General features: G+C 38.5%; 1 protein-coding gene across 8 annotated transcripts in view; it reads right to left on the bottom strand.

Annotated features, from left to right (window-relative positions):
- Nucleotides 1–14,340, bottom strand: part of atp8a1 (ATPase phospholipid transporting 8A1) — an 88,827-nt gene that overhangs the window by 44,415 nt on the left and 30,072 nt on the right. For 5 of the 8 annotated variants that reach the window (XM_068324984.1, XM_068324980.1, XM_068324979.1 and 2 more), the window contains 7 exons: nucleotides 14,201–14,312; nucleotides 13,858–14,023; nucleotides 10,837–10,964; nucleotides 9,833–9,910; nucleotides 9,643–9,731; nucleotides 4,541–4,585; nucleotides 2,062–2,134 (listed from right to left, as the gene is read on the bottom strand). In XM_068324984.1, coding sequence (XP_068181085.1) covers nucleotides 2,062–2,134; nucleotides 4,541–4,585; nucleotides 9,643–9,731; nucleotides 9,833–9,910; nucleotides 10,837–10,964; nucleotides 13,858–14,023; nucleotides 14,201–14,312 — 691 coding nt within the window. The remainder of the gene's footprint in view (nucleotides 1–2,061; nucleotides 2,135–4,540; nucleotides 4,586–9,642; nucleotides 9,732–9,832; nucleotides 9,911–10,836; nucleotides 10,965–13,857; nucleotides 14,024–14,200; nucleotides 14,313–14,340) is intronic. The other 3 variants (XM_068324983.1, XM_068324982.1, XM_068324986.1) reach the window with 1 other exon arrangement.

The raw sequence follows: 14,340 nt of genomic DNA, 5'->3' as shown, positions 1-14,340 counted from the left end.
CTCCTGAAAAAGACTTATCTATACACAGGGGGCAAATAACAGTAATGAAGGTAAACGCATAACTGCCTAGCCAAAGCTTAGTTCCGAACAGGCATCTGCTGAGGCTCCTGGACCACAAGCTTTAAGTAAGTCAAGCAGATATCAGCCACCTGCAGGGCTCCAGCAGGACTGAATCATACAGCAAACACTCAGCAGGCTGCTAATGATTCATAAAAAATGAAACCAATAGTGGAATAAGCTCATATTACTTGTTCAGCCACACGAGATATAAATATGTGGAAGACAAAAACCTTGGGTAACACATACATACGGATCTACAGCAGACATAGCAAACATGAGACAAGTTGTGCACTGTTGACCGCCCTAAAAACATCTGCTCTTCTGTGTACACACACACACACACACACGCACACACACACACACAAAAGCAGCATTATCAAATTTGTTCTTTCAGTTGGGAACGACAACTCTGATGAAAGACCTCTAATAGGGAACAAAGGAGCGAATGAATGGAAGGTGAAGGGCAAATCGAATGGTCTCCATCAGATGAAAGAACATAGTCTCTAATATTAGAGTCCAGGTGGCTGAAAGAGCTCCCCTCTGCCTCCCAGCAGCAGGCTAATCTGGTCTGGGATGACAGGTATCCTCCGAAGGATAACCCAGCATGCATTAGAGAGTGTGTGTGTGTGTGTGTGTGTGTGTGTGTGTGTGTGTGTGTGTGTGTGTGTGTGTGTGTGTGTGTGTGTGTGTGTGTGTGTGTATTTCTACTTGTGGAGTTTAGACACACACAGTGAGGACACTTGGCCAGTCCTCACTTCCTCAAGGAGCTGCTTGAGGCTTTAATTAGGTTTTTGTTTTATCTAAAGCATAATGTCAGGCATACAGTTTGACATTTTGCGTGCCTGCTGTTTGTTTGGCAAACTAAAGACAATGAAATTATTAACGTTTTCTGCTTTCAGCCAAACGTCTACCCAGTCTGGAGCGCCCCACCCTTCATGAAACCATATAATGCATGAAACACAAGAGTTTTCAGACGTCTACCGAGCTTTGGAGGTGTCGACATATTATTTTACACGTAAGCAAAGCCACCTGAAAGTAAATTTTGCCGCACCGGCTTCTGCCCTCACTGACTCCTGGGTAATCTGTGTCAGGGCAAAAGTGAGTGACGCTCATCCCTTTAGATGTGGCCAATGTGGAGAAAGTAAAGGGTCAAGAGGAGACAAAGCTTGCGAGCAAACAATCAGATTAAAGCTGCAAGTCTGCAGGAACACTGACTCAAGACAACATGAGAAGCCCATGAGGGGTTTGTTTATTTGTATTAACGCTGTTTATTTCTTTTCTTCTCTTGTCTGCCACCCACCCAACACTAACACAACTCCTCCAGATAGTCTGAAGTGTGATTAAGATAAGAGTTAGTAACATTTCAATATAGACATCCTGATGCCATGCTGGGTTCTTGGAGGCTCCAAATCTGCAAATTTCTCTTGCAGATTTACAAATGTCATTTTTCCTTTAGATGAGAAGATCGATACGACCCAGTTGTCTGTGCAGTACAGTGTATTGTGCTCAACTTTACCAGTAGAAAATGGATTAGGAAATAACCTCTTGATATTATCAAGGCCACTTTAGGTAGGAAAGTGTACTCCCAAAAGATTCTAACTATGTCTTGAAAGCCATCACTTTCAAAGTTAAAATTTCAAAAGACGGGACCCCTGACAAGTGAAAAGTAATAGGAAGTAGCTTATCTTTGAGGAGGAAATGCCTCCCCTTGCCTGCTTGTGCTTTCAATGTTTGGTTCATCCTCCCTTCAGCACGTTTTCAATCAAAGTAACTGCAGATTCAATCCAATCAATAAGGGAATCAACAATATCACATTAGGTCTGCCATGAAAAAACCCAGCCTTCCCTCCAGTCCTTAAAGGCAAAGCAAACCCACCCAACATCTAAGGTCCACCTCATTTGGGTGGAATGTCATTATACAATCACACATTAGACTCAGAATCTCTCTTAATTTCATCCTCAGCATTGCAGGAACGTGGCAGGGAACCATGACACTACTTACATGATTACTCTGGAGGTTTTCCAATAAGCTTGGGTCATTAAATCCTGCCTCTTCAGAAGAGTGTGAGCTGTGCCTGGAAAAAAGAGATGGAGGAATTAAAACAGAGCGCAAGGAAATACCTGATCCCGACTGGTATTGTGACAGTACACTAGAATAAACTACCTTCTACTGAAAAACTAATCAGGCACTCGAACAACTACAGTATCAACCGCAGTGAAGACAGACAGAACGCAGATGCAGGTCAGTCAATGCTATGATTGACAGTCTGAGTGTTTCATTCCGTCCTTGCTTGCAGGAGCTGATCATCCTTTGAGAAAAGTCTGCTCTGATATAGGACATTGCCATTTCACCAGACATAAAGAATATACACTTTTTTTATACATTTCCCTGTCACATATTATATTCACTTCAGTCAAATACATAAATCATAAATGGCGTTCCACTTTGCTGTAGAAATTAAACAATGAAGCAGGAACCGCTAACACAGACACAGAGGGGCTGTGTGAACTTCTGGAAGCTAAATAATTCTGGTATATTATTGAGACATAAATCAGACCAAAAGCCTTTTAAATTACTGAAAACACATTTTAGTCTCTCATACTCACAACAAAAAAGTTTTTGTTAGTGGCAAGATGCAAACTAATTCATGACTTCAGTCCATTCAGAATATATGAAAAGAAAAAAGAATCTTTTACTCAGTGTGCTTTTGTCATACATTTGTTATTGTTATTATTAATTGATTTGTTGTTAATCTGTACATGCGATATCTATTGCTTCGTCTGTCCACTCCTGGAAGAGGGGTCCCTCCTCTGTAGTCTTCCTGAGGTGTCTCCCATCCATTTTTTTTTTTACCTGTTAAAAGGGTTCTGGGGGGAGTTGTTCCTCATCCAATGTGAGGGTCGTACTACTCGCAGTACAAAAAGGTCAGATATCATCCATATGCAGGTTGTAAAGCCCTAAAGACATTTCTATGAATCTGGGCTATTTAAGAATAAATAAACTTGATACACTGTCAGCAGAAAGTCAATGGAAAATGGAAAAACAAGATTTTGGTTCAGACAAGACCATTTAATTGATATAAAGAAAGGATTTGCTCTGTCTTTTTAACAGTAGCACCTAAGGAAATTGATTTTGGATGTAGATCCAGCAGTTTTCAGGCAGTCCAATGAAAATCCATTCATGATTTTGTGATTGAGTCCTATAGATCATGTAGACAACAGCTGCGCTGGGGCTTGATAGAAATGTTGCCGAATTGGCCATTAGCAAACACAAGTCTTTCTGATCACCACCTCTTCTAAACACTTCACCTACTGTAAAGAGTTATAAAAGTGGGAAGATCCTATAAACTGAAACCTTCATATCTTTCTTTGTTTCTTCAATGGGATTTGTAAGACTTAACCTACATTTTAAAAGCTTTTTGAATTCATGTGCAAAATAAAACACCCGCAACTTCTGCAAGAGAGACTGAAAATGCTCAAGTATTTTTTCAGTCAGTCTTTGGTGTCACCTTTAATGTTCCTAACAGGGAAGGAAGCCCTGAGCCCTCGTCAAAAGTCACTGTCATGCAGTACTCCACGCAGAGTGTTTTCATGACATTTCTGAGGCATGGGGCTGGGTGGGTGGAGGTTGCTCAGCTATTGATTATCTGCCATCCCACAGAGGTTCTGTCACTATGGTAACATGGGCAGGAGCCATTTACAGTCAATAGAAAGGGACTGGTCACTGATAAAACCTGTGACAAACAATTCTGCCCTGATCCTGATAGTTATGAGACAATAATGCCTTTAAGACATGCATAGGATTTCAATCAACCTCATTCTAAATGAAAACTGTGAAAGACATCATTTATTTTCTTTCCATTCACATCACTGACCTATTTTGAGTATTAACAAAGCCTTTAACTCAGTTGTTGCATCAAGGTTTAAAAGAAAAAACAAGAACAAAAACATGCTTTCATGGAAGCTGATCCCTTCCTTCAAAGCAGCAAGACTCAATACTTTGCTAACAATAGGTATGAACAAACAGACTCCAAATCCCCCATGCAAAATGAATGACACGCCCATGCTGTTACTGCAGATCTCAACACTGACAGAGAGAGCAGGAGAGAGACGGAGATGAACTGCAACTCTTTCATTGGTTTGATAAGAAGAATGTGCTGCACAGCTTCATAATCAACACAACAAACAGTAAATGCTCAGAAAATAAACCTGGCGAATGCACAAAGGGCTGTTAGGAAGCTAAGGCTATTAGTTCTCATACAACATCAGTACATACCACAACATTTATTCACATCGACAGATACACACTGATTTCAGAATCACAGTCACATACAAGTGTACTGAACAAAGGAAAACATGTATGTTGAGGTATTGTGTTCACAATTTCCACAAGGCAAGGCAGCACTAATTCATCACAAAAGCCAAAGAGTAAAAAAAAAAAAAAAAAACATAAACCAACCATCTCACAGCAATCATCTTACCAGTCGTCCTCTGCAAAACTACCCTCCTCAGCCTCAGGGATGTGGCTGCAGGAAAAGAAAGTATAGACGATCCTTTGAAAGCATACAGTAGTGGATTCAAGTTGGCTCAATTTCATTTCGAGCATGACGGATAAAATGCCAGGACAGACTATACCTGGGATTGAGCTGCAAGCTCAAGTACTGTTATATTTGTACCCTGAATTTAAAAATATCAGCATCACGCTATCTTAGCTTAACACAGAGACCTGAGTTAGGGAAACAGCTAGCCTGGCTTTACAACTACTAATATATATATTATAGCACAATATTTTATCAATTTGCTTCCATGTATCACAAACAACCCTGTTCCCTGTATTCCTGCCCAAAATCGGACAACGTAATCAGAAACATCACATAACTTTAGTGAGTCGAAGGCAAGGTATATTGGACATATGCTTTGCAGACAACAACCAACCTTTATAGTCACATTAAAATGATCTTTCAACGTAAAACATAAAATTAAAATTATAAAATATTGAAAATTTAAAAGGTGTTACTTTTCGACATGGTTGTAAAGTTTGGTGAACCTAGTATTTTGGGTGTACTGAACAAGATACTTTCTAGCGAAAAAATGATAAAAACAAATGATGAACTAGTAGGCAAGTATACTATAGATATACATTATTTTCTATTATCCTAACTGCTAAGGAATATCAAAGAAAGTGATACTGCATGTATGCGCTCAATTATTATATTTACTTTTTCCTGAATAGCTGCTAGAAATGCGACAAGTATGTGACAATTGTGTATGTCTTTTCAATACCACATATGGATGCAGCCCTGAAAACAGCGGTGTTTGAAACTAAAACACAGACAGAGCACACCACTCTAAGATGTGGCGCCAAATCATTTTGACAGCTCTGCTCTGGCAGACTAACTGCAATGCAGGATTTTGTTCACAAGAAGCAGAGCCAAACAGAAATTGTACTGAATGTACTGTATGAGACATATACAGCAACTGCACTCACAGTAGAATGTGTACTGGGTTAAACTTTGAAATGAGACGTGACTTCACCGACGTGGTTTACTAAAAAACATATTGCTTCCATCTAAAAATATGCCTTCACTTCACATCAAATTATTAACACTCAGGAGGATTCTTTTAGCCTGTCACATCTGAACAGCATCTCTCTTTGAGATTTGGACTCAAATCCAGTGGAATTAATTAATGTCTGTACCCTTGGGGTCGGCTTTATTAATTACAGCACCACTTAATTTGTGGTGAGGAATACATGCAGGCAGCAGCGTCAGGGGAGCTTTGTGTGTGTCCCAGCACTGCATTACAAGTCACACCACACAACGTGTTATGTGCCTTACACAAAGGGGTTCAATCAATTGTATCTAAAAATGAAATATTTTATCTTTGCTGTTACTGATTTATTCTTGGATAATCATGACCTGGATAACTGAGAACCTACACAGACATACTGATTGAATTATATACAGTATATATACAGTGGTACCTCTACTTCTGAAAGTCTCTACTTACGAAATGTTCTACTTACAAAATTTCTCAGCAGGAAAATATTGCCTCTAGTTATGAAAGAAATTTCGACTTACGTAATGTAAAAATACAGTATCGGTTGATACTCGCAGCTCCAACAGGTTCCTGAACGCATAATTCTCATAGCTGCTCTGCCATTGGCCATTATCTAGTATCTTCCTGGCATCCGATTGGCTAAGAGTGACCTCTGTGTGGAGCTAGATTGGTGTGTATGCAGGGTCCTTGTCATTCGGCCCTCGACCTGTGAGGTGTTCTGATAGTTTTGTGCAAATACTATATTATTTTTTTGAGTACTCGCAATGGACCCCAAGACATTGACGGAGAAAAGAGGAAAGGAAAAGCCGAAGAAAAGAGTTTTTTTGTCCGTACAAACAAAGCAAGAGATTATAGAAAAGCATGAAAAAGGGATGCGTTTGGTTGATCTCGCCAAAGAATATGGCCGTAATGCACCTACAATCGCCAAATTATTAAAACAAAAGGAAGTTTAAGGAGTTTAAGGCTTCGCGTGGGTGGTTGGAGAAGTTCGGCATGGTGAGGCAAGAGCGTATGAACCAAAGAGGATAAAAAACAATAAGGACAGCAGTTAAAAGGTAAATAACTGTCATTTTTATTCTTTACTTTATTCTTTAGTTTTACGTTATGCACAACTCTCATTTATTGTGTAATAGTCTAATTGTAACATGTATTTGTTACATGTTTTGATGCATTTTTATGCTTTATAAAACATGTTGGAATTTTTGGGGGCTTGGAACGGATTAGGGCATTTGCATGGAAAACGCGTTTCTACATACGAAATTTTCTGCTTACATAATTTCTTCCGGAACCAATTAATTTCATAAGTAGAGGTACCACTGTATATACTGTATATGTATGTATCAGTGACGTGCGGTCAGGGGAGGCAGGTGAGTTACGGCCTCACCTGCCATCATGAAAGAAAAAAAATGGAAAATGGAATAAATAAATGAAATGCTAATATTTATCCAGCAATGTGTATTATAAACTTATTTTTTGTTTAACGTCACCAATTTTAGGTTATTTTTACACAAAATTGTTGAATTTTCACATTTACCGCTGAAATACTGATCATAGACCTGCGGTGAGACACCAGCCAGCCAAGCGTCACCATGGTTTGCGCAATAGCTTAGATAGCTGTGCTGGAATGCTATACAGTGAGACCGTAATCAAATATGCTTATTTGTGTGTTACAGTTTGTATGTGTAAATAATTCTGGAATGAGACTTTAAAATAACCCTTATGGTGAATAAGATACACTGTAGGTTCATATTTTGTAAATCTGATCACGTGATCATGATGACGGTGCCTCATCAGCCATGAACCTCAATGCACGTCACTGGTATGTACAGTATGTATGTGTGTGTCCCCGTGTATGTATATGTATATATATATATATATATATATATATATATATATACACACACACACACACACACACACACACATATATATACATAGATAGATAGATAGATAGATAGATAGATAGATAGATAGATAGATAGATAGATAGATAGATAGATAGATAGATAGATAGATAGATAGATAGATAGATAGATAGATAGATAGATAGATAGATAGATAGATACTTTATTAATCCCGGAGGAAGTTGTATGTATGCACACACACACACACACACACATATATATACACATACATATTATATGTACTGTATATATATATATATATATATGTAAAGTTGAATTAGACAACACTCTCTTTACAGTCACTTTTAACCTTTAAAACATTTATCTATAAAGATGGAAAAGAAGAAGAGGAAGAATAACAAAAAGCACAAGCAGACCAAGAACATGTAGACGAAAACTTTCCTAATCCTAAAATCTCTTTTTTTCCTCAGATGAAGCATTCATTCATATTTATTAGTTAAATTAGAGGAAGTCCTCATTTCAGAGAATCAAAGGGAGACATCTCTATTATGAGATGAAGGAGGGAGAGCTGCCTAACTTCAAACTTTGCAGGGAGGAGTGTCTGTCTCTGAAGACCAACAGGCTTGACCCAATTAAATGAATAGAAAAAAAAAAAACAAAGAACAAAAACCATCTGAAGTCGGCATATCACTCCACGCTAGACAAATGTTTATAAAGAGCAGTCATAGGTGCTAAGTGTTTTACCCCAAGGATCCTGGTAAACTGCTGGTAATCATGAAATATACATTTGTGAGCAGCAAACAGTAGCAGTCCAAAACAAATGAAGACACAACAAAAAGTGACAGAAATTCTAAACGACATAAAGAAACACCTCAATGTTAGGTCACAAAAATCAAGACGTGGATTCTGATACTGTGCTCTGCAAAGAACCACGAAAATTTGAACATTACTTCAGATAAGTGTGCTGTCAAACAGCAATTTGAAGAAAGAATTATTGAAAATTTTGTGATATTGACATTGCCAGACTAGAATTTCATCTCTAATTTCAAAGACAATGATACATTTTGTATTAAGATCTACAAAATATAAAATAGAGTTTCAAGTTTTGTTAAAATATATTAAATATTTTTGACTTTGGTTATGGGAATAAAAATTTGGCATCACCATCCCTCATCTGAGATGAAGGTAAAACTGTTTTTACCAAGTTGGGAGAAAAGGGGAAATTTGCAAAATTTTCAGGTTGGAAGAAAAACATGAAATATTTTTGGAGATATATAAACTAATCTGACACTCATACATGTCAAAGGTCTTTAAGTACCCAAAATATCTCAAAAGCACATTTTCGTATAATGTTAAATTTTGGCTTGAATTTATTGAATTGTTTTTGAGTTGTGCTTTGGAAATGGAATGATACACAAACAGACATGTATATATAAAAAAAGGAAATGAAATGCTGTAGTTTAAAAACTTTCCAAAATAATCAAACATTACAGCACTGCCTTCAATCGTGAACAACTGCTTAATGTTACAAATGAGAAGCTCAGTGGTATCGTACCATCAACATGTACATTATCATTAAACAGTGAGATAAGCTTCTTCTGTTCTCTCTTGACTAGCTCTCACAGCATAATTAGCACTTTGGTATGGAACTTGTCCTTCAGCCTGAACTTCATCAATCATTTGATTAATTGGAAGGAGGTAGCATAAATCATGAACTATCAAAGTCTGTACTTGCTTTTTTTTCTTTCACTTATTTTGCTGAGACTAATAATCTTTCCAGTAAAATTAAATCACAGGTTTTCCAGGGGACAGAAGAAGAAAACACAGTAAGTTATTGATATTTTTGTCTCTAACTCCAGTCAAGACATTTTCAACCTGTGACCTAATAAAAATAACAAGAGACTGTATAGTCAGCATTGTCAAACACCCTCAACATGGCACGCATTAAAAGGATAAAGTCCTTTTCTTTGCAGATGATACTGCCCTTAATTTATACAGTACTGAGAGGGAAAAAGCTGATAAAGCTGGTGGTAATATGTCAAGGGAGTTGAGAGAAACACTAGATGTACTAGAATGCATATTAGATATTTAACAATGTTTTGAGGAAGGCAACAGCGGTGGAAGAAAAATAACAAAATGATGAGGAAAAGGAAATGTACCCATAGGCAACACCAGCGACGGTGCACTTCTTGAACTGCATTACATTGCATGTCAGGGTCCCCGTCTTGTCTGAGAAAATATATTTCACCTGTATGGGTAGAGGAACAGTGAATTATAGGTTTAGATTTTATTCCATGGCAGAGCAAAATCCATCAAGTAAATGTAAGTATGATGTAAAGTACTGTTTACCTGGCCTAATTCTTCATTCAGGTTGGATGTGCGAGCCATGGCGGGTGTGTTCGTGGGCTCATAGAGCATATCTGTGTCCTAAAACCAATCGCAGAAAACTTCAAGGGAACTTCACAGACATAACATTTAAATTTTTCATCAGATTAAATTTCCTAACAGTGGTAAAAAGTAAAAACAAAAAAGACTTCAAACCCACATATAATCCACAACCAACTGGAGATGCGAGAAGAAATGTCAACTGACAAGTGCTGATTAAAAGAAAATCCTTGCAGAGGTGTTAGTTTAAAACTTAAAGATTGAAAAAGATAACTCAGAATAACTTCAGGAAAAATTAAACCGTATGTTTCTTTCGCAGAGAGATTTTGCAAGGTTGACCTAGTTTTTATGGATGTAGGAGTCCAATATTCTAAGTGCCCAGTTAATTTTTCATGTAAGCTAAGTTTCAAATGTGGTTCTGCCTGCAAACAAATCTACGTGATGTTCTAAAAACACAGGAAGTGTGGTGCTTTTGACATTTAAAATTTCTTCCTGTTATGAAATGAGTTGTTAAAGTGGTATTAATCTATTTTCCTAGTCGCTTAACGGCAGGGCAAAAAACTGAACAGAAAATTGGCTCGTCATCTCAAAATGGGTATAAAATGATCATGTTACCTTCTTTACACACCAAACTGACATAAAGAAACACTTACCTGAAGCAGAGGGTTTTTTTTGTCTAAGATACCTTTCCAGATAATATTTGCACTTGTTTTAGCTCTGTGTGGGCTTTTATGAGCTCCTGAGGGAACTATCTGCCTCTTTACCTGGGACATATTTCAGGTTCATAGTTTTATAAAGCAGTGTATTTTAGCCGTTTTTAGCCGAGCAGTGGGTTTTCAGAGCTCCTTCAGAACTACCAGCTGCATTTGGAAATACTTAACACTCCTAATTTACACTTACCAAGGAAATTAGTGAATCCATTACACATCTTGAGTTAAATCTAAATGCAGAGTGTAGCTTTAACTCACCCAGTTGATGAAAAAGGCTTGAATGAACTTGATAACCTCCAGTGTGACCAGGAGACTGATGGGGATTAGATTGTTGAACAGGATGATAAAGGTGAGGAAGTTGAGGCCAAAGTTAGCAGCCCCGCCATCTATCAGGAGATGGGTTTGGGACAATATAAGCAGAAGAGTGATCAGTACTCGTTCAAGAATGTGCATTAGTTAAATGAAAATACCCAAAAGCCACTTCCAGCCAATGATCACCATTATCCCAATTCAGAGCTTGTTTTAGGCTAACGCTGTGCATTAGCTGGAATTAACTATTTCTTCCACCCAACCTCATACTCTTACAACGATTATGTGTCCAATTTAATGTCCCTAAGATTCAAACTAATGAACAGGGACTGGAGTATCTTAAATGTCATTAGTGTCACAGCAGCAGCCTTGGCATCCAGCATGATCCAGGCAATGAATTTCAAAAAGCACTACGCAGAATGATACTAGTCTCCCCAAAGGCCCAGACAATTTGCTATGATCAACATGAAACCCCAGTGACACCAAACATTAAAAAAGGAGGGAGGTGATTTACCTTTCCTCTGCTTGCAAGAGGTATGAATGTTACATTCCTAAACCCAAGCCTTGATCTTTGTTTTGCGGTAGAGAGGGGCAGCCCTTCTCCCAGACAGAAAGATTGCAACATAAAAAATTGGATGGCACAAAAAAAATGGGTAGAATGGAAGCTACTGCTACTGGAATAACAACACGAATATGAGTGAATACTTTTTTTCAGAAGTGGGGAGGAAGACAAACATATTGGATGCTCTCAAGACAAAGGAGGGAGAATTCAGTCCATAGCACATTCTCAACCAACAAGGAGTGAAAAAGAGGGGGTGAATTATGCCAGCGAAAAAAGTTTGGATGTTAATGATGATCACTGCATCATGTCATTTCACTACATTTTTAGAAGCCAGCTTGTTATGTGTTATTCTACTGCCACATAAGACAGTATAGCTGTGTTGAATTAATAATCATTAAAAATCAAACCACATCAAACCAGGACACACCCAAGTCAATTGTTAAGCCACACCGTCTGTCTGAAATTAAATATCTTTGTTTATATTTCACTGTAATTTACAGATATGTGACTGAAAGAAGCTTAAATCACATTTAATAAGTGAACTTACAAATACTTTACTAATAATTGCCCTTGGAATTGGACTGTAGCTAAATGAGTTTCATTAATTCATGAGACATTTTTCTTCTCCAATTTAGAATATTATGCTAAAGCCGGTTTACTAAAAGAGAAAGACCACATTAGTTCAATTATACAGTGATAAATGTACAACTACAGTACATACAAATACTGACTATGCTAACAAAGAATTATAGCAGGTGGAATGTAAATACATAAGAAAAAGACAGTCATTTCTGCTGTAATGTGCATGACGTTAAAGTCTTTCCATTTAAAGACTATGTTGCCCAATAGCTACACTCCATGTCAAAGTCAAATGAATTGCTCACTGGTCATGTATTGTAGACCTCTGTGTGACCAATGGGCAACCACTAACTGCACCACATCTACGTTTGACTTCGACTTGTTGGTGAATGAAAATAAAAAAAACTTTATGAGATTATGATGCTCTAAAGAAATGGGGTGTTTAAGATTTGACACCCCACCTCTCTCTTTTGTCACAGGTTGGATAACATGCTTTGGACAGAGTCTCAACAGCTCCCCATGGAAGTACAATCAGTCTCAAGATGGGACACCAGCTTTATGACTTACACTTCCCTCATTAGAGTGATATAGCATCTTTTATAAGTAGGTTTTAATGCCAGCGTGGACGATAATGAAGCTAAAAGAAAACCAATAGAAGCCAATGCAGCACCTTATAAAAAGGGACAATGTAAGTCATAATGCAAGCTTGAATTGACCAGGGCACAACCTCTCCTAAAGGCCTATCAGGGTACAATAATGGCTCAAGTGTCACAATAATCACTTTGCATACCAGGTTCAGATCTTCATCAAAACAGACCAATTGCCACAAAAAAGAACAGTCCATGATTTTTAAGTTGCATTAATTTCAGTGACAAAAACTAAAAATAGCCCCATATTGAGGACGACTATGATTTTTAACCTCTGCTCCTCCCTCCCCTCTCTGCTCAGGAAAAGAAGGCAGTGGATGCATTTAGAAAATGTCAGCTCTTGCCCCTTGGGTTGCACCTCATTTCGTGCTCAAGCAATAAACAGGTACTGTATGAGCCTCCTGCTATGAAATACTTCCTGAGTATAGCATCGCCTCCCTGGAAATCAAAGTAAATGCTGCTATTCTTTCTCTCAAAAAGAATTGCGCGGGTGGAGGGGGGGGGGGGTAATGAGATGAGGGTCTGAAGCTTGGAAACTGCAAAGCGTTTAACGTGGCACGAAACAATGGAGGAAGAGTGAGACACAGTTTGCATCAGGCACTGAAAATAACTAGACGGAGGTATAAGAGAGCTGGAGGGGAAAAACCTATTGTTGGATCCCTGGTATGTGCTTGTCCATGGCATGGGCCCATACAAAGTAGGGCAACCGTATAGGGGGCGAGGGTAGGGGGCTTCATTTGCTTAGCAAAGGCAGAGCTTCTGTAAGGGGTTAGTAAGGGAGAGTCATTCACGGATGGCCAAGGCTTTTAAATGGTTGTTACCTGGAGCTGTTAAAAAAACGACAACAAAGAAAACAACAAAATCAAACAGAACATTAGAAAGGAACCAAAAATTACAGCAGCGCAGTGATATTCAACCATTTGTTTTTCACTCATACTCATTCACATCACGTATATGCATGTCACAGCTGTGTCTTCTCAGTTAACAGGGAATTCACTTATTCCCACATTAGCACATATTTCACTTGTAATGCGAAACATAGTTTAACTGAGCCAACATAAAAACGACACAACACATACCAGCATTTAGGAACTTATAAATGACAAAGAAATAAGCTGATATGGAGAAGTGACAGAAAATATGTGGACTAAAAGGTGCAGTGTGGTCTGCTGGGGGTCTTACAGTTGAGGTCCATGTACCAGGCATCATTGCCGTACTGATATTTCCAGATGGTTTGTCCAATGGAGCAGACAAGAGAGATGGCCAGCAGGCAGCCAAACAGCACAAGGATCTGAAAGTTGGTGATGCGCTCCACGTTGGACAGTTTCAGAGGAGGCCGGGTGGAATTCTGGGTAACACATGACATGATAGCAAATGAAGTCTGGCCACTGGTGATAGTCTTTTCCTGTGCTCTGAGATTGCACTGCTTTAGTTGGTATTTAAAGAAAATATGGGCAACAAGCCGAGCTGTATTTGCTTTGTAACATAATAATACCCCCCGGAGTACTATTCAAATATGTTTTACCTGCATGAGCTTTGTGTCATGTCCAGTGTAGACCACCACACCATGCACCCACTGAGTGTTCCTCAGCTGGGCTCCTCTCAGTAAGATCTGATCTGGGCCCAGAGGTACTGTACTGTACAGAGAAACAACACTGACATTTG

Source organism: Antennarius striatus, chromosome 10 (assembly GCF_040054535.1).
Source record: "Antennarius striatus isolate MH-2024 chromosome 10, ASM4005453v1, whole genome shotgun sequence".
NCBI lineage: Eukaryota > Metazoa > Chordata > Actinopteri > Lophiiformes > Antennariidae > Antennarius > Antennarius striatus.
Note: the sequence above shows the minus strand (reverse complement) of the source record. Positions and strands in the feature narration are given on the sequence as shown.